At 47.3% G+C, this 21,304-nt stretch overlaps 1 protein-coding gene across 5 annotated transcripts in view; it reads left to right on the forward strand.

Annotated features, from left to right (window-relative positions):
- lama2 (laminin, alpha 2) overlaps positions 1–21,304 on the forward strand; it is a 607,521-nt gene that overhangs the window by 125,177 nt on the left and 461,040 nt on the right. For all 5 annotated transcript variants that reach the window (XM_038799795.1, XM_038799796.1, XM_038799798.1 and 2 more), the window contains exon 2: positions 19,410–19,580. In XM_038799795.1, the coding sequence (XP_038655723.1) occupies positions 19,410–19,580 (171 nt within the window). The remainder of the gene's footprint in view (positions 1–19,409; positions 19,581–21,304) is intronic.

Raw genomic sequence — 21,304 nt, forward strand, 5'->3', positions numbered from 1 at the left:
AACGGATACCTGGAGGGACATCGGGGAGACCCTGATACTTCTCGTTTTGCCACTTTATGAATTATTCCGTGCCCACGGTAATGGAGCACCGGTCCATGCCAAAAATGGAGGATGGGGGAACTGCAAATTAAAATTTCCCAGCCAATTCCTGATGGCCACCATTTTGATCAGCATGGGAAAAATGATTGATTATGAGCTGACACTCACACCAAGTGACAGCAAGTTTCAGCCTTTTAAATGGCTGTCTCAATTTTCCCTGAGTTTGAGATCTTCAGTGAGGCAGATGCCTATCTGAAGCCTGTGTGAAACACATTAGGTTTGACAGTTCATGAATCTTGGGGGAAGGCTGTTGTGGAGTTGGGAAGCTTTGGACAAGTCGGTGTAAAAGATCTTGCCAACTTCAAATGCCATCATATGCTGTATGATATTTTAAGTATGTTTTAATGAAATGATTGATCATAAGGACTCTCTTCTTCAAAGGGAAGTGACCATTAAAATTACCAACATTGTATGCGTATTCAGATTACTTAGAGTATTCCCTTCAGTAGATAAAATGTTCTTATGACCTTAGGACTATAAAGAATCAGATGTCACTGTATCATCTAGACCCTGAACAGAGATTTGTACATTGATTTAAAGTTCAGACATTAAAAAATCTGAACAGATGCCTGTCTTCTTTGATTGGAAGTCCATTCATTGAAAATCATTTGGCATATTGGGTTCTGGAGGGTTTGTTTGTACAGCTATGCAATGGAGTGTCATTATTAATGCTTGGCTGAATTCTAATGCTCACTAATGGGCTCAGCACATTAGAGGTTGTTGACACATCTGTCCAGGAATCTGTGGGATTTATTTGATTGACAGTTTTATGAACAGTTAATAGGATTTATATTTTTGTTCATGTTTTATAATGAGACAATTTTTTTCAGTTGGTGTTTGACTGACTATGCTGAATTGACAAGTTTCATGAGCTCCGAAAATGAACTTTATTTCAAGTGTGTTTCAATAGATGATTGTTTATTTTGCCACTGTTATTATAGGGCTCATGAGTCCATAATGAATACTGGGTGAGTCATTATGGAGGATGGAGGCATGGAGGTGGTATGGGGTAGCCTGGGGGGGGGGGGGGGGGGGGGGGGTCATTGGGATATGAGGATAAATGATGGTTTGGGGGGTGAGGATGAAGGGAGTGAGGGCAAGGACTAGGAAGCCGATCAATTACAAATAGATATTGGCCGATGTCCCAATAAGTGAAGGTGGGCCTTCCATCCTGCTGGCATCGGCAGCTGCCCACCTCTGTTCTCATCTTGGATGTGCTCTGGGAGACGACAGCACCAACTCCAACCTAAACCCAACATCCCAAGGGGAAAAAAAATCATGTGTGTTTCGGGTTATACAGCAAGCAGAAATATGACTTGAGAAATGACACGACTCATGATCTCCAACTCTACACTGAAAATGCGGCATTTGGACTCCTACTCAATTTAGTGCAGCCACCTGCTCTCAGAAACAGTGAGGCTCAGGATAATTAGTCAAAAATCATCTTCAACCTAGCAGGTGGGGATTATTTTGTTTATCATGGTCTCTACTGACCTTTACTGTGAAAACTTTTGTAGTTTAATCCCATTGTATTGCCAACATCTGTCAGATTTCTGTCAAATATTGAGAGGAACTTGGAAACAGAAACAGACACCAAGGTGACCAGATCATGGGCGGGATTCTCCGACCCCCCGCCGGGTCGGAGAATCGCTGGAGGTGGGCGTGAATCCCGCCCCTGCCGTCCTCCAAATTCTCCCACCCCCCAAAAATCGGCCCGGTGTGAGTCGCGCCGTCCGCCTCGGAGAATGGTGGGGACCGGCGCGCCTCAATGGGCCCCGGGGCTCCCCGAATTCTTAGGCCCGTGATGAGCCGAAGTCCCGCCCGTTCTTTGCCAGTCCCGCCGGCGTAAATTGGATAGGTCCCTTACCGGCGGGACCTGGCGGAGCGGGCGGCCTCCAGAGTTCTTGGGGGAGCGTAGGGGGATCTGGCCTCAGGAGATGCCCCCACGGTGGCCTGGCCCGCGGTCAGGGCCCACCAATCCGCAGGCGGGCCTTTGCCGTTGTGGCACTCTATCCTTTCGCACCAGAGGCTTTACTGGTCTGCCATTCCCGGTGCGGAAGCGAATTCTTCTGCACATGCGCGGGAATGACGCCCCCGCGCATGTACCAACTCGCGCCGGCCGGCGAAGGCCCTTCGGCGCTGGTTGGCGTGGTGCCAAGCCCCTTTCCCGCTGGCCGGCTGGGCGCAAACTGCTTCAGGGCGGGCCTAGCCCCTGAAGGTGCGGAGGATTCCGCACCTTTGGGGCGGCACGACGCCGGAGTGGTTCATAGATTATAACATAGAATTTACAGTGCAGAAGGAGGCCATTCGGCCCATCGAGTCTGCACCGGCTCCTGGAAAGAGCACCCTACCCAAGGTCAACACCTCTACCCTATCCCCATAACCCAGTAACCCCACCCAACACTAAGGGCGATTTTGGACACTAAGGGCAATTTATCATGGCCAATCCACCTAACCTGCACATCTTTGGACTGTGGGAGGAAACCGGAGCACCCGGAGGAAACCCACGCACACACGGGGAGGATGTGCAGACTCCACACAGACAGTGACCCAAGCCGGAATCGAACCTGTTCACGCCACTCCGTCTCGCCGGGACCCCCCACCTCGCTGGGCAGGGGAGAATCCCGCCCCGATATGTTTAATGATATCATTGTGCACTAGGATGCTCGTAACATATGAATGCATTACAGCTGGCCTAGCAGACGGTGTGCTCTGGCTTTCAAGGAGCATGGAAGAATCCGGCTCCAACTCAGGAGATGGCATCGGCCTGACCTTCCCCTGTCCATATAGCCTTTGCTCCTTCTCCCTATTTTGGTGCCAACCCAGAGGCACTGCAGTTGCAGCTTCCTTCACCTGGTGCAGCCTCATTATGCACAGATCACCAAATTCTCTTCCCTCGCTGAGAGTGCAGCAACATTCCCTGTCAAATCCACATGACCAAAAGCACCCCCAGAGTACTTCCTGAGACTTTACTATCATCAAAGTTATTCTACATTAACGTGCCTGTAAATTAGATATTTAGTCCTTTAAATAATGTTAGTACTGGTCCCAGCTGAATGCTTGTTCTTTAGTGAGTGATGAACAATAATATTGAATAGACCTGTGTGGTCCAATTTTGCAAATAAAGTATCAAATCAGCTGGTAGACTGTTTGATATCCTGACCACACCTTTGGGAGTCTCCTGATGAGCACCATTCCCAGCATAGGACCCCATGTTGGAAACAGCTGGAGGCACAGCTTACCCCACTCAGAGGGCTAGCAGCCTCTGTTGCACCATCTCCACCAATGCTACAGATTCAATCTCTGTGCCCTAAAATTTTAATTTAGAAGAATAACTGGCTGATGATGTTTTTCTTCCAATTTTGAGCGATTTATTACTACTATTATTTTATTGATGAGATTTGCTGATGAGCTTTTCAAAATTAGTCACCTCTCATTGGCATTTTTCTTATCTTTTCAATTCTGGAATACTGCACCTTTATTATGAGCAAATGAAAACAAAAGATAATAATTTATGCCCATTAACAACATGTGACAGTGAAACAGCAATTCAAGGAATATGAATTAAATGCCAGAGGCGGGATTGTCTGTAGCCCGACGCCACAATCGTGTTCGGCGATTGGGCGGAGAATAGCTTCCGAAGCCAGATTCGGAGCAGGTGCTGGTTTGACAGTGGTTGGCGATGCTCCGTCCCCTCCAAATCCGAGTCATAGGGCCATGCGCAGTCGTAAGGCCATTGGTGCATCATCAGCGATGCTCCGCCCCCTATGGGCCAAGATGAATACAGTGTTCAGCGCCGCCACACTCGACTGGGAGCCATGCTGCTGGCCGAGGGGTTGCTGCTAGGCCTGGGGGGAGTGATGGGAGGTGGCCATAGGGTGGGCTGTGATGTCGGGGTGGCGGGTTAGGGTTCCAGCACGGCCGGCGCCATGTTTTCCGGCGTGACCGATGCAGCCCGTCAGTCCTGCGCATGCGCGGCCCGGGACCCAGAGATTCTCCGGCCGTTTGCCATATTACGCGGGTGTTTCACGTGGAGCCTGTGCTAGCCCCTCACCGGTACCGGAATTGGTGAGGGGTTCGTGCCGTTTCTCCCATCATGCATCACCTGTCAATTCTCCTTTGGCGCTGGCACTTAGCCTCAGGAACGGAAAATTCCGCCCCAGATTTTTTTTACCTAGGATGTAGATTGTTTGCACTGGGCAATAGTTTCCTCAAGCTGCAGAAAGTAGAGTGTAAGGATGTGTTGAAGAGGACAAGTGGGAGTTCCTTTTTTTAAAAAAATGTTTAAAGATATTTCAAAACAAATGTTAACTGCAGTCTTGGCACTGCAGGGTAGACTCTTCCCTTTGGCTACAGCCAATGTTTATATGGAATAGCTGTATGTTATTTCCTTACAATCATTAAAAAAAATCCCGACTGTAATTGAAAGCAGTAATGTTGTACCCCTTTCTATTTCTTTTAACTGCACTCTACCTGGTCAAGTTTTCATTTGACCAAAGTTTAAGTTATTTTGAAAAATTATGAAGTAATTTGAACCTTTTTGTTTGACATCCGGAGCTGAAAAACAGAGCCCTCAGTACACAGCTGGGAAAGATTTCCGGCACAACATTTTATTTTCTTTATGTTCTTTAGCCATGATCTTCCCACACTTCATGCTACTAAAATTTAAAACAGATTTTGATCAAAGAATATTCTTCATTTTTCTTTAACCACTTCCAAAGAAAATAACTTGCATCAGCTGAAAACCAGAAAAAGCAATTTCTCAATTAAATGTGTGTGTAGTCTGTCTTGTCTAAACACCATATTGTCTGAATCATGAATGGGTTCTCAACAGGAATTATATTTTTCTCTGACATTAAAAACAACATTCTTCTGATGTTTTTAGTACTTATCTTGAAAATGCAAGGTATAACTGTTAATTTTGTGTTAATGATTCAAAATATAGTGTACTGGAGGATTATTATCAGAAGTTATTAAAATCAGAAGTTTTATTTTAGAAAACAACGTAAGATTCAGGGTGGGAGATATAGGAGGGATGTCCGACGTAGGTTCTTTACTCAGAGAGTGGTTAGGGTGTGGAATGGACTGCCTGCTGTGATAGTGGAGTCGGACACTTTAGGATCTTTCAAGCGGTTATTGGATAGGCACATGGAGCACACCAGAATGACGGAGTGGGATAGCTTGATCTTGGTTTCGGACAATGCTTGGCACAACATCGAGGGCCGAAGGGCCTGTTCTGTGCTGTACTGTTCTATGTTCAATGTTCTAACTATCTACATGACCAGCTGTACTGATATTGTTGCACCAAAATGCAACCTCCCATCACTCGAGGCTTAATCTCCGTTACATTGCTGTGGGCAGATGCAGCAAAGAGCGCAGTCATTTCTCCAGTCATGGCAGAGACAATCATAGAATAATTCATTCCTTACTTACTCTTGAGAGCAGCTTTTAGGAAGGATGTGAAGCCTTCAGAGTGGTCAGGATAGGATTCACAAGAATGTTTCAAGGGATTAGGAACCTCAGTTAGGGGCAGTAGGTAAATTGCAGAGGCTCATGTTCTTCTCTTGAGAGAAGAAGGTTTAAGAGGAGATCTGATGGTGATGTTCAAATTCATGAGGGACACGGACAGAGTAAAAAGAGAGTAACTGTTCCTTTTGGAGCAAGCATCAAGAACCTGAAGGCGGCGATTGAAAGCAATTGGCAAAATAATCAAAGGCAATGTGAGGGAAAGGCTTTTTGCAAAGCGAGTCATGTAATCTGGAATGCACTGCCTGAGGGGGTGGTGGAAGTCGATTCAATTGTTTCTTTCAATTAGAATAGCACCCGAAGGAAAAAAAAAATGCAGAGCTATGGGGGGAAGATGTAAGACGAGCAAAATTGCTCTTGCAGAGAGCCCGCATTTGCACAATGGGAAAAAAATTAAAATTGAAAATAAATAATCTTTTTTATTGGCACCAGTAGGCTTACATTAACACTGCAATAAACTTACTGTGAAAAGCCCCCAGTCGCCACATTCATGTTCGGGCACATGAATTCCGAATTCGCAGCCGGTATGGGAATTGAAGCCATGCTGCTGGCCTTGTCTGCATTACAAACCAGCTGTCTAGCCCACTGAGCTAAACCAGCATTTAGCCCACAAACCAGCTGTCTCGCCAACTGAGCTAAACCAGCCCACTGAGCTAAACCTTAGCTAAACCAGGGATAATAATAATAATCAAGTTGAATGATCTCCTGTGCTGTAATCATTCAACAATCCTATTCTGTGGTTCTATTTTTGTATCACAGGCACATTTCAATATTGTATCCCTGTTGGGCGGCATGGTAGCACAGTGGTTAGCACTGCTGCTTCACAGCGCCAGAGTCCCAGGTTTGATTCCCGGCTTGGATCACTGTCTGCGGAGTCTACATGGTCTCCCCGTGTCTGCATGGATTTCCTCCGGGCATTCCGGTTTCCTCCTACAAGTCTCGAAAGAGGAGCTGTTAGGTGAATTGGACATTTTAAATTCTCCCTCAGTGTACTCGAACAGGCGCTGGAGTGTGGCGACCAGTGGATTTTCACAGTAACTTCATTGCAGTGTTAATGTGACAATAATGAAGATTATTATTATTAAAATTGAGATCATTTATCGATACTGAGAAGAGCAACATATGTTTCAAATAACTACTGCGGCTCTTATATGCTCCTCATTGAGTTATGTCGGTCATCATGTTAAAAATTGTCATGATATAAAATTTTTATTGTGATGGACCACAGCACCTTGTAGATGCTTAGTTTTGAGCTGCTGGCACATGTTACTTGGCACAATGATATTGCCACAAACTATGATGGAGACTGTCTTTAATCTTAAATTGGGACATGCCCTCCACAACGACGATACAATAGTCACTCTTCGCAATTCTTTAATGATGAGCAAGTTGGTGAGCTACTCTTCTCAAGCACAGTGTGGTAGCTGTAACATGAAAAGCTTGGCCAGTGTTGGTAACGTCGAGCTATTTTTGGTAATAGTCATTGGAATCCCCCACCTGAAACACATTCTGTTCACCTTACTATCCTTTTTACTTTCCAAGTGGTGTTCAATGTGGAGGAGTGCTGATTCAACAGCTGTCGAAGATGGTGGGCAGGGCCCATTGTTGACCATATGTTATCTGAAGTCAAGAAACCTTGTGGGATCCAGAATCAATAATGGGGACTCTTGACTGTGACTGTCCTCTGACTGTATTGTGTACCATTGTGCCTTTGATAGGTTTGAGTGACACAACATATTCAGAGATGAACAAGGAGCCTGGGACTTTGAATTATCAGTATAATTTTGTGAGCATGACTATGTCCAGCTGTTGTTTAGCTAGTCTGTGGGACAGTTATCTCAATTTTGCCACCATTTCCGAGGTGTTGAAGCGAAAGACTTTGCTGAATTACCTTGAACAGATGGTATTGGGTAGGCACTCTAAATCATGGGCTGCAGGTGGTAACTCTTTCTCCTCTTGTCAAGGTTTACCTTTTTTGTGGTTGTTGCTTCCCTACAGCACAGTGCAGATGAAACATATTTCACTCTTTCCAGCCCCACACATTGGGTGGAATCGACCCCTCCCAACATCGGCGGGATTTGTGGTGGCTCACGATATGGTGAGGAGAAAAAAATTGGTTTCTCAAAATTGGGAACCAGGTCAGGGTTATTCCCATCCGACGTTCATGGCAGGCCGAGCCTCTCAGTGAACATCTTTCATCTCATGCCCGCTCATTAAAAGCACTTCGGAACAGAATCATGCACCTTCGTAAAACCTCCTGCCCGCCAGTGGTAATTTATGCTGTTCTGTAATCCAACTGGTGTTGTGCAGCCGCTGAAGGAGAATTTTAAAGCACTCGCTTTGGAATAGAAGCTGGTTGCATGAGGGAGAGAGATCCGGAGGAAGCAAAGAGGGAGAGGTACGGGAGGGAGCAAGACACAAAAGGGACGGGGAGGGGAGGGGCGGGAGGTCCAGAGGAGCAGAAGGTCAAGGTTGGGGAGGAGGGTTGTTGTCCAGATGGAGTGAGGGGGAAAGAAAGCATGAAGGGGAAGGAGTAGGAAGGAAGGTACGGGTAGGAATCGGGCGGGGCGGGGGGGGGGGGGGGGGGGGGGGGGGGAGGCGGTGGTGGCAGAGTTCTTCCAGGGAGAGATTGTTGGAATCCTGAGGGGAGAACTAGGGTGCTGGCGATATGAGTGATGCACTATCAATTATGGCAAGACGAGAGTAGAGAGTAATCGAGGCTTTATTACACAGAGATGTGGAGCCTCCTGTAGCTGCTGCCAAAATGGCTGCAGCTCAGAGAGCCCACACATTTATACTCCGCCTACTGGGCGGAGCCAGCAGGCAGGGATCTACCCCACACCTGTAGTACAGGGACCTTACCGTAATACCCTCGTATGCAGTATATAATACAACAGTGATGACTACCAGATTCACCCCCTGTTTAAAAAAAGATTCCAGTAGGTGTGGTGGAAACTATTTACATACAAGTTGTTAAAAAAATATATAGAAAGAGTCTACAAATTTTGACGGTCGGGCGTCTTGATCCGTTGTTGCGGGCGCCACAGGTGTGGTGTTCGTGCAGGCGTCGGTTCGGTCGTCGGTGACTCCGGGAGAGTGTCGGCCTCATCTTCATCCATGGGTGGGACCAAGAGGACGGTAGATCATTCTGGAGCGGGGGCTGTGGCGGGGTGCACCGGGGAAGGGAGGATGGTGCCGGGGCAGGTTGGGGGTTGTGCGGGGACGCAGCTGATGCCAGGTCCTGGAGGGAGACAGTTTCTTGGTGGCTGTCGGGGAATGCTACATAGGCGTACTGCGGGTTTGCGTGGAGTAGCTGTACCCTCTCAACCAATGGGTCCACCTTGTGTTGCTACACGTGCTTACGGAGGAGAACGGGTCCTGGAGCTGCCAGCCATGTTGGGAGCGAAACCCTGGAGGTGTACTTCCTGGGGAAGGCAAAGAGACATTCATGGGGAATTTCGTTAGTCGCAGTACACAGGACTGACCGAATGGAGTGAAGGGTGTTGGAGTCAGTCCACTTGTGCGCTGCCACATGTGTCTTGGTATAGGGCATCGGGGGGCCCAATGAGCTTTCCGGGGCGATTCAAACTCTCGTAATTGTGGGTGGAAAACTCGATCTTCCACCTCAAGATTTTATCATTTTTGATCTTGCCCTGCTGTGTGTTATTGAACATGAAGACAACTGACAGTTGGTCAGTGAGGAGAGTGAATCTCCTGCCGGCCAGGTAATGCCTCCAATATCGCACAGCTTCTACGATGGCTTGGGCCTCCTTTTTGACAGAGGAGTGCCGAATTTCAGAGGCATGGAGGGTGCGGGAAAAGAATGCCATGGGCCTGCCTGCCTGGTTGAGGGTGGCGGCCAGAGCAACGTCTGATGCATCGCTCTCGACTTGGAAGGGTAACGTCGCGTTGACCGCGTGCATCGCGGCCTTGGCGATGTCGGCCTTGATACGGTTGAAGGTCTGGTGAGCCTCGGCCATCAGTGGGAAAATGGTGGAGTGAATGAGTGGGCGGGCCTTGCCCGCATAGTTTGGGACCCACTGGGCGTAGTACGCAAAGAACCCCAGGCATCCTTTGAGGGCCTTGGGTCAGTGGGGAAGAGGGAGTTCCATGAGGGGGCGCATGCGATCGGGGTCGGGCCCGAGATCTCTGTTCTGGAGCACATAGCCGAGGATGGCTCATCGGTCCGTGCGGAACACACACTTCTCCTTGTTGTAGGTTAGGTTAAGGAGTTTGGCGGTGTGGAGGAATTTGGAAAGGTTAGCGTCATGGCCCTGCTGATCGTGGGCGCAGATGGTGACATTGTCCAGGTACGGGAAAGTGGCCCGCAGTCCGTACCGGTCAACCATTCAGTCCATCTGCCGTTGGAAATCCGGGACCCCGTTAGTAACGCCGAAGGGAACCCAAAGGAAATGGTAAAGGTAGCCGTCCGCCTGAAACGCAGTGTACTGGCGGTCCATCATGCGAATGGGGAGCTGGTGGTAGGCAGATTTCAGGTCCACTGTCGAGAAGACCCGGTACTGTGCAATCTGATTGACCATATCGGATATGCGAGTGAGGGGGTATGCGTCGAGCTGTGTGTTCCGATTGATGGTCTGACTGTAGTCAATGACCATCCTGTTTTTCTCCCCAGTTTTTACCACGACCACTTGGGCTCTCCAGGGGCAGTTGTTGGCCTCGATAATACCTTCCCGCAGCAGCCGCTGGACCTCAGACTTGATGAAGGTCCTGTCCTGGGCACTGTACTGTCTGCTCCTGGTGGCGACGGGTTTGCAATCCAGGGTGAGGTTTGTAACGAGGGAAGGTGGGTCGACCTTAAGGGTCATGAGGCAGCATACAGTAAGGAGTGGTGGGGGCCCGCCAAATTTCAAGGTTAGGCTCTGGAGGTTGCACTGGAAGTCCAGGCCGAGTAGCAGGGCAGCGCAGAGGTTGGGGAGGGCGTAGAGGCGGAAGCCCCTGAACTCTACGCCCTGGATGGCGAGGGTGGCTGTGCAGTACCCCCCGGATCGCCACTGAGTGGGATCCGGAGGCGAGGGAGATTCTCTGGTTGGTGGACCGTGAGGGAGCAGCGCCTTACTGTGTCGGGGTGGATGAAGCTCTCAGTGCTCCTGGAGTCCAGAAGGCAGGAAACCTTGTGCCCATCGATTTTCACCGTCGTTGATGCGGTCGTGAGGTTGTGCAGTCATGTCTGGTCAATCGTGACGGAACCAGACGTGGCTGTTCGGTGGCGGTTGTAGGCGATGAGCAGCCTGATGAAATGTCCAACGAGCAGGGATCCTGAGGCGGGGAAGATGACGGTGCCCACGGGCCGCATGTGCCCTGAGGTGGGCAAGACGACGGCGCCCACGGGCCGCACGTGTGAGGTGAGCAGGATGGCCAGTAAGATAGCGGCACCCACGGGCCGTACGTGTTGTGAGGGGAGCAAGATGGCGGCACCCACAGGCCGCACGAGGTCTGCGGCGAGGAAGTTGGCGGCGCCTGTGGGTCGCACATGTGGGGTGCCCGGGCAACAGCGACGACCGAGCGGGCCTGGCACACAGCAGCAAAATGTCCTTTCTTACCACAGGCCTTGCAGAGCACGCTCCGTGCCGGGCAGGGTTGCCGAGGAAGTTTTGACTGTCCGCAGAAGTAGCACTTGGGTCCCCCGCGGTTGTGTGGTTGCCACGCGGTGCAGGCCTGTGGTTGGCTGGGGGAGGCCACTGACGGAGGTGGAGGTGCCTAACGTAGATCTTGTTGGTCTGCTGAGTGAAATTCTCCTTCAATAGCGCCATGGCCTCAGCGTATGTCGGCACGACCCAGATGAGTGGGAAGATATCCGAGCTCAGCCGCGTGTAGAGGATCTGGAGCTTCTGTGCCTCCTGAGGGTGGTTCTGTCGCAGATCCAATGTATGCCTTGAAGCAGGCTAGCCAATGTGCGAAGGCTGACTTGGTGTTGTCTGCTTGAGGGTGCAGCTGCAGGCAATCAGGCTTGATGCGGAGATCCATCGTTTTAAAATCTCTGCGTAATAAATTGATGCACTATCAATTACGATGAGACAAGAGTAGAGAGTAATCGAGGCTTTTTTACGCAGAGATGTGGAGCCTCCAGCAGCTGCTGCCGAAATGGCTGCAGCTCAGTGTGCACACACATTTATACTCTGCCGACTGGGTGGAGCCAGCAGGCAGGGATCTACCCCCGTACCTGTAGTACAGGGGCCTTACCATAATACCCTTGTATGCAGCATATAATACAAGAGTGGTGACTACCACAATGAGTCAACAGTCTCTGTAGGAGGAGTAAATTGGAAGCAATCAGGTGAAAGCTGGTCAGCCTTCAGGTGTGACAGGTATCGTTCTCGTCCGGGGAGGGTGGGGGCCGGTGGTTGGGGGGGCATTGAGGAGGACAAGCGTGATGATGAGGATTGTGGGAATTGGGAGGATAAGGGTTGGCATAAGACTGGTGACTGGGGTGAGCTCAGCAGTTAGAGATGCATGGGCAGATTAACAGTGAGTGGGTCCAGGGTAAAGGGTGGCTGGTGTGTGACAGGAGAGACCAAACGATTATGGAGACCATTTGAAATGAAACATGCTTCAACCTGAGACAGAACCAGTTCCAGACCAAGGCAAAGCCCTCGATGTCTAAGTACAAAACATTGCTAGAGAGTATGGGGAGAATTATGAGCTGATTAGAAAGGTTCGGGCTTTTCTCAAATTTTAAATTGAACGTGAGAAAAAGTGAGGTGTTCCCGGTGAATGAGGCGGATCAGGGAGCTAATTTAGGAGTGTTGCCATTTAACATAGTCAGGGATAGATTTAGGAATCTGGTGATCCAGGTGATGGGGGAGTGGGAGACATTGCACAAATGGAACTTAACAAAGTTGGTGGAGGAGATAAAGGAGGACTTTAGGAGGTGGGATACGACATTGGCAGTGAGGGTCCAAGTGTGAAAATGAATGTCCTGTCAACGTTCTTATTCATATTTCAGATACTCCCGATTTTTATTCCAAAGGCCTTTTTCCAGAAGCTGGACCCAGCGATTTCAGAGTTTATATGGGCAGGAAGATGGGTCAGCTACAGTGGTAGAGGCAGAAAGAGGGGTTGGTGTTACCGAACCTAAGCAGCAAACTACTATTGGGCAGCGCATGTGGAGAAAGTGAGGCGGTGGTGGGAAGGAGAGGGGTTAGAATGGGTTAAGATGTGGGAAGAATCCTGTAGGTGGTCCAGCCTGAGGGCCGTGGTGACGGTGGCGTTACTGCTGGCATCGAGGAAATATATTGAGATGCCGTTTGTACCGTCCATGATGAGGGTGTGGAACTTGCTGAGGAGACACTTTAGGATGTCGATGTGAGAACCACAGGTTCAAACCAGGGGAGATGGATGGTATATACAGGAGGTGGAGAGAGTTAGGGTTGGGATTTATATTTGGAGGAGAGGTTCGCAAGTCTGGAAGAGCTGCGTGGGAGGGTAGAGCTCCTGAAGTGAAGTGAATTTAGGTATATACAACTAAGGAACCGCACAGAAGGTGTGGAAAAGGTTTCCCAGGCTGCCGAAATAAGCCCTTCTGGAACAATTGCTGCTTCCAGAAGTGGAAGGGGAGGGTAGGATTGGGGACATATACAGGTGACTGGGGGAGTATAGGGGAGCACAAGTGGTGAAGCTCAAGGAGAAATGAGAGGAGGAGTTGAGGTGAGGTAGGATGTGGAGTGTGGGGTGAGACTGCGGGCTCTGTAGGGTGAATTCGACCTCCTCGCATGCAAGGATGAGTTTGATATAGTTTAAGTTCATTCACAGGGTACAGATGACTTGGGCGAGGATGAGTGGGTTCTTCCAGGGGTGGCAGACGAATGTGAGAAGTGTGGCCGAGGACCAGCAAACCACGCACATGTGTTTTTGTGGGAGGGGGTGGGGGTGAACTTAGACTGGGCCGGAGTGTTCGCGATGCTAGCAAAGATTGTGGAGGTAGAGGTTGGGCCAGACCCGATGACGATTCTGGAGTACTGGAAATGCCGGAGCTGATGGAGGGAGGAAGGCTGATGCCGTGGCCTATGCCTCTCCGGTTGCCTGGTGAAGAATTTTGCAGGAATGGCGGTCGATGCTGCCGGAGTGACAGCCTGTCTAGGGGACCTGTACGACGTTCTCCGGTTGGAGAAGATTACGTTTGAATTGAGGGATTCAGCGGAGGGCTTTGAGACACGGTGGGGATTATTTGCGACCATGTTTGAGGAATTGTTCGTCGCAGGGGAAGGGGGGGTGGGGGGAGGGTGCGAAAAAGGGGAAAAACCTGTACAGGCTGTAAAATTGTGAGTTGGGGAGAATGTTCCCCAGATTATTTATGTTTTAGTATTTTTGAATATGTTTGGAATAAAATACATTTAAAAAAGTACAAAACATTCAGATGAGGCAGGATCTTCTCAGGTGGGTGAAGTCCAAGGACATCACAACTGGACAACCAAAAGGAAAGCCTAATGAGCATGTGGAGACTGTGAGAGAGCCGTATAATTTTACTATTCTCCACTATTTGCTGAAGGCCGAATGAAGCAGATCTGGCCTCGTTTTTATGATGAGATCCCAACATGCTGGAGAGCTACCATTTGCTCCAGGCAGAATTAGGGAAGGACGAACTGGACAGAGGGGCATACCTACAAAGGGCATGCAGGTGATTGGCAGCCAAGCTGTGACTGCAAACCTCCATCATATTGGGGGAATGGACCTGTCTAAGAAGGATTCAAGTGGTTAGTCTTTCCATTGTGACTCAAGGGCAGTGAACACAAGCTGAATAGTGGCAGTCATCACTTTGGAAGGAGTCACTTTGACTTTCTCGCCCATGGAATGCATGATGGGAAGAGAAGATTCCGTCCTTTTTTCAAACACTTTGCTAGGCTTAAAGTCAGCTACATTTTGTTCAGCTACATTATTAAGATGATGGACAACTTTCTTTTGTCCTTTTTACGAATGCAAAATGCAATTCTTTCTGGATTTGTTGCTGAATTTGGAAGAAAATCACACTGTAGCTTTGAACTTCCCTTGGTGTGATTCTCTGTGTAAGTGCTGAGATGCAAAGCTTGGAGAGTCAGGGAAATCTCCTCACCAGACCATTGCCAGGCATCTGTACCACAAGGACTCCATCAAGTTTCCTCCCAATTACAGGAATTATTGTGCCTTGGATTCTTTTGCATTAGGTCAGAATGTTAATTTTCCATCGCACCAACCCTCTGCACCAACCCTTTGAAAGAGCACCCCACCTTGTCCCCCTTCCCTGCTCTATCCTCATTACCCCACCAAGCCTGTATATTTGGACACCAAGGAGCAATTTTAGCATGGCCAATCCACCTAACTAGCACATCTTTCGACTATGGGAGGAAATCGGAGCACTCGGAGGAAACCCACGCAGACACTGGGAGAAGCGTAAATGCTTCACAGCTCCAGGGTTCCAGGTTCGGTTCCCGCCTGGGTCACTGTCTGTGCGGAGTCTTCACGTCCTCCCCGTGTGTGCGTGGGTTTCCTCCGGGTGCTCCGGTTTCCTCCCACAGTCCAAAGATGTGCGGGTTAGGTGGATTGGCCATGTTAAATTGCCCATAGTGTCCTACAAAAGTAAGGTTAAGGAGGGGGGGGGGGGGGGGGAGTTGTTGGGTTACGGGTATAGGGTGGATACGTGGGTTTGAGTAGGGTGATCATTGCTCGGCACAACATCGAGGGCCGAAGGGCCTGTTCAGTGCTGTACTGTTCTATGTTCTATGTTCTAATGTGCAAACTCCATACAGATAATCACCCAAGACTGGAATTGAACCTGGGTCCCTGATGCTGTGAGGCAGCAGTGCTAGCCACTGTGTCACTATGAGGTCTGGGTCCCATCTTGGTTTCCAACTGTTTTGTGTATTCTGGTTAGACTTAAAATTTGAAATATATCTTGTGGAAATTGAAATGCATTTGAACGAAGAAGAAAGAACCTCGATCAGTGTTACTATCTGGAAAAGTAACATCTTTGTTATGTTGCTACATTTTAAATTTACCTTCCGATTTCAATGAATAAATAAATGTATTCTGGGAAGAAACTTATTATTTATTTTCAGCACAACAAATTAACAAGACATTTTGCGCAATGTTTTATTAATTCTTTAGATAATTCTGCAGTAAATAGATCATTTATTTTGAGGGCGTTGGGTTTATTTTCAAATTTGTCTGCTTTGTTGAGTCCATCTAGTTTCTAGTAGCACTGGAAGGTCATGGGTTCAAACTGCACTCCAGGAGCTTGAGAACATAATCTTGGCTGGCTTTCCAATGTACGAATGTGGGAATACTGAATTGGATGCAATGTTAAACTGAGGTCCTGTCCACCTGTTAACTGCATGTAAAAGATCCCAAAGGAATAATGTTCCCTTTAGGTTTATGGGCGCACGACCCTCTAGCCAGCCAGCGGTTAATGCAGAGACTGCACAGGTTGGACCCTCTAAGTGGGCGCATCTGCAGCACAAAACAATTTAACGTGCGCACATACTTGACTAAATCAGCCACGCACAAACCTAAAAGTCCACTGTTTGAGGAATTCTAGGAGAGGAGTCCTCGCATTTATCCTCCAAAATATCGTCCAAGAATGGAGTAACTTGTTATTTATCTTGCTGGTTATGGGATCTTGCTGTGTGTCAGTTAGCTGTTGTCGTTGCCTATTTTATAACCATGATTATACATCAAGCTGAGTTCATTGTTTGTGAAATGTTTTGGAACAATCTGAAAATGTGAAATGCTAAATAAATGCAAGTTCTTTCTTCCAAGTGCGGTTTTGTTTTGAATAAACAGGACAGAATATGAATGCTAATTTTTTTCAGGAACATCTGATAAATTACATCCTCCCCCACTGATGGGTAGCAAGTATATCACATCCTCGCTGATCTGTAATCCCCAAATTGTTTTAAAATCCTGATCAAAGTTGCCGCGGTCAGCAACGGTTAATTTTCCAAGTAAATTTCTTAATTGTTGGCCTTTCCTGAAAGCACATTTCTGTTAGTGCTGCGAGCTCCGACTAATCATGTTTCGAATGTCTGAGGCACAGTACATGCAGCTGGCAATGGATTCCAAAACTGTGAAAAACATATTGGCCGAAATTTCCGACTTGCTACACCAATAGAAACAACATCTGCTATATTTGAGGTGATGCCATTATTCCTGGCACAAGCACAAAACAGCCGTAGTACCAACATTACATTCCCAATTCTCATTCAGTGCTGCCAGTTTGGACTTGGCTCTCAATGCAAAAAACAAGTCACTTGTTTGCCCCCCTTCAAAGCGTGAAACTGGAGTGCTCACAAAATGCAGAGCATTTATTTTCGTTAGGTTATACAGAATGCTTGCAAACAAAAAATAAATCCAATAATCTATTTTATTTCTAGATATATTTAAATATCCGTGTAATTTAGTGAGAATAATTATCAAACAATATAAGTAGTGATGATTTTACATATTCTATGGGGTCAATTTTATGAAGCCCTGCCGGCATATTTGAAGGCGGGTGGTGGGGGATGGCTGCCTTCCTGCCCAGGCAAAGGCAGCAGTCTATCTGCCCTTGGGCCTATTCATGGTCACTTACATGCCTCGTTCCACCTCTGCTAAAATACTGTCGCGGTGGGGGAAGGTGAAGACAAGCCGAGCACCCTGGCAGCTTTCACCATGCAGGGAGCACGGGTGGAATGCCGCCTTTGGGAGTTCCCAGAGCCCATTGGGGACACTCAACCTCCACCTCCGAGATCATATCCCACCCTGTATCCTTCCCCCAGCCTCCACAGCCCTCCAGTCGCATGCTCTCTGGCCCTCTTGCATGAGTGTGTCAAGCTTGTCCCGCAAAAATCCTTGACTTCCCAGAAATTTGATTTCCATCATTTCCTCATCTTCGTCGACTGCCTGTTGTTGGGGTGGTTTTGGCTACAGGATGTTTATGTTAAAGATAGCTTCATAGACTTCTTTATATTAATAGCAAGTCTTCATTAACCACATGTAACTATGTACAACTGTACAGTAAAGGCTGCAGACAAGGAGCTATCTCCATCCTTGGTCTTACCATGTCTCTTGCCAACACACTGACCCTGGGTTTAGGTTATGTGCCTTCGAGTAGGTGCGACAGTACTCAGTCCCACATTAAGCCAGATCCTTCTACTGCACCCAGCAGTGACCATCACTCGATTCTGGTGCTACTGGAACTACAGATCTACCAGCCAGTCAGATTGGCCAGCAGCTTTGCAGGATGGGACTTCCTGCGAGATGGTGGCAGAAGACCAACTTCGACTCTAAGGCTGTTCCCAGCATTTTTATAAATATTTTTATTCTCCTTTTTCACATTTTCTCCCAAATGTACACCCACCAACAGTAAATAATAATCAGTAACAAATATGTCAATCCTCATACCAATAACAACAATCCCATCCTCCCACCAACCCCCAAACATTAGCCCGCAGGTTAACATAAACAAATAACAAAAAGGAATCAGAATTCACCCATAGTCACCATTAACACACACAGCCCCCTCCCCCAACCCTCCCACCCACCCCCCAACTAATGTTCGATGTTATCCAGTTTTGAAAGTGCATAATGAATAATGCCCATGAATTGTAGAACCCCTCCATCCTTCCCCTCAATTCAAACTTAACCTTCTCAAGAGTCAAGAATTCCAACAGGTCCCCCTGCCACGCCAGGGCACAGGGTGGAGAGGTCGCTCTCCAACCTATCAGGATCCGCCTTTGGGCGATCAACGAGGCGAAGGCTACAACATCTGCCTCTGCACCCGTTTCCAATCCTGGCTGGCCCGACACCCCGAATATGGCCTCCCGAAAGCCCGGATCCTGTTTCAGGTGCACCACTTTCGAAACTACCCTAAAAACCTCCTTCCAGTAATCCTCCAGCTTTGGACAGGACCAAAACATATGAACATGATAAGCGGGTCACCCCCCTGCAACGTTCACACACAACTTCTACTCCTTCAAGGAATCGGCTCATCCTCGCCCTCGTGAGGTGTGCTCTGTATACCACCTTCAGCTGTATCAGCCCCAACCTCGTGCACAAGGTGGAGGCGTTCACTCTCCGGTGCACCTCACACCAGAACCCGTCCTCCATATCCTCTCCCAATTCTTCCTCCCACTTTGCTTTGATCCCTTCCAGTGGTGCCTTCTCCTCTTCCAAAATAGCTCCGTACACCGCCGACACTACCCCCTTCTTCCCCAGCATTTTATCACTGTGGGGCAGCCAGATTTCTGGCTGGTGCAGTGCAGGCGGACATTTTGGTCGGGTGGGTGGGGGGCAGGTAATCATTCCCCTTGAAAAATCCGCCCCTATGGAATATTTCAGAAAGCAGTATTGGCATGAAATATTACAAAACATAGCTTGCTAACACAACTGTAATCAAGAAGAAATAGAAACAATGCGTGAGATTTACCCGTCGTGTCAGTCCCAAGTCTGAAAACTCCCACCTGAGGTCAACGGACCTTTAAATGGTTCGTCAAACTTTCCATCCCTCCCTTGACGAATGCCATGGGGTCGGGCCCAGAAAATTCCCCAAATATATATTCATGTGCAAAGCAAGTATATAAAAAATAACTGTTCAATACCACACATCTTAAAAGTGTAAAAGATGATATCTAAAATGCTTAACAATTTTCTGCATATTGTATCTAATCCTTTGAAGCAGAAGCAATATGGTAACAAAATGTGTAATGTTATGAAGGGAGTATTGCTTATCTTTGAAATTTCCCCTTCAGTTGTAGTGAATGAAAAGTCAGTCCTGAGAAGCTGCATTTTAACGCAATTGTTTTTGTTCTTTTCAGGGTTGTTTCCAGCTGTGTTAAATCTTGCTACCATGGCTGAAATCAGTACCAATGCCACCTGTGGTCAAGATGGGCCTGAAATGTATTGTAAACTGGTAGAACATGTTCCTGGACGACCATTTAGGAACCCACAGTGCAGAGTCTGCGACTTGAAAAGTAGAAATCCAAAGGGTATGTGACAGATTCTTCATAGAGACAGACGTTAAGGAATTGTTTATTTTTAAATTATTACTGTCTGGAATTTTTCCTGTTGAATGTACTTATGGTGTCTTCTGTAATTATTTGGAAGGGAGGGAGACTATGCTTGCTCTTTAACTTTTACATGGAGATTTGGCTGAAGAGTCGGAAGTTAGCTTTTTTTCTTCTTCAAGAGACCGCTAAACTTTAATCACTTAGTTTGGATATTTTAATGAACTATTATTTTACAACTATTTTAGAGGTTCAAAATCTAAAATTGACCCATATTACAAAACTGGATCTGCAAATGATTCAGCGATGTTGCATTTAATTATATCTGATGGTTTAATTTTGATTATGGTATTTTGGATCACAGTAGCATGTGTTTCCTCTTTGTAATACAAGCACTTGAGTTTCCATTTTTTTCTCTCTGTTTTAAAGAGCTTCTGGCTGCACTGTCGTCTTGTCTGTTTGTAGGAAACTTCCAAAGAAAAGTGTCAGCAAACAGATCCTTTTTCATTCACTTCTTGAACGTACCTGGTGGTAACCAGCACATTTATATGATATTATCAATTTACCCAACTTTAGACATGGTGATACCATTTCTAACCGAAAAGCTGTCTGCGATAATGCAAATCCAATTTTACAATGACAAAAAGTAATTTTATTAATTTACTAGGTTCCATTGTAAAAGCTTCCTTTTCAGGTTTCCATAGTCCAACACGCAAAATGGCCCCGTCAAAAATCATGAATGATATTCCCTGTGAGTGTGGACGTGATACATTAGGCCTTAACCTTTCCCTCTTTGCGATCTGCAATCTCAGAATCCTCTGCAAACACCTGTCCTCTATTGTTCAGCTCCATGACACTGCCCTTGCTTGGTTTCAACCCTACTTATCTAATTGTAACCAGAACATCTCTAGTAATGGCTTCTCCTGCCAATCTCACAATATATCACTTATAGGTTTCCTCCGGATCCTCTCCCTCAGGATTATTTTTCTTCGTCATCTCTCTGTTTGTAACATAGGAACCAGGGTAGGCCATTTTGCCTCATGAGCCTCTTCTGCCATTCAGTGAGGTCATTCAGTGACCTAGCTCCATAAATCAGCCTTTGTCTGGTATCACTTATTTTGCAGTAACTTTATTGCCGTGTAAATGTAAGCCAACTTGTGACACTAATAAAAAGATTATTATTGTTATCATACATTTAGTTAACAAATATCTGTCAATCTCAGATTGAAAATCAACAATTGAAGCAGTATCAAATGCTATTTGTAGAAGAGAATTCCAAATTTACGTTATCATTTTGGGTGTTGAAGTATTTTCTCATTTCACTCCTAAAATATTTGGCTTTAATTTCTTAGCCCACTCACCCTAGATTCCTCGATCCGTGGAAATAGTTTCTCCAGATCACCCTTATCTGTTGTGGTTAATGTCTTGAAAGCTTTTGATTAAATCACTGCTAATCTTATACATTGTAGGGACTTCCGGTGACGACGGGCGGGAGGCAGCCACACACTGGAGGGCTCCCGCTCGGGAATAGAAATTTCGGAGTTTTAACGCCCGGTCTCGGGGGCAACGGAGGCTGAAAAGGCTGTAAGATTGCACAGGGAGGAGAAATGGCCCAGGTTTGGGAGAAAAACGGCCGTGAAAAAAGGGTGAATGAAAAGGTCAGCACAGGAACTGTAAGGAAAGGGAAGGCTGGAGCACCAGGGGAG

The sequence above is a fragment of the Scyliorhinus canicula genome, chromosome 6 (genome assembly GCF_902713615.1).
Source record: "Scyliorhinus canicula chromosome 6, sScyCan1.1, whole genome shotgun sequence".
Taxonomy (NCBI): domain Eukaryota; kingdom Metazoa; phylum Chordata; class Chondrichthyes; order Carcharhiniformes; family Scyliorhinidae; genus Scyliorhinus; species Scyliorhinus canicula.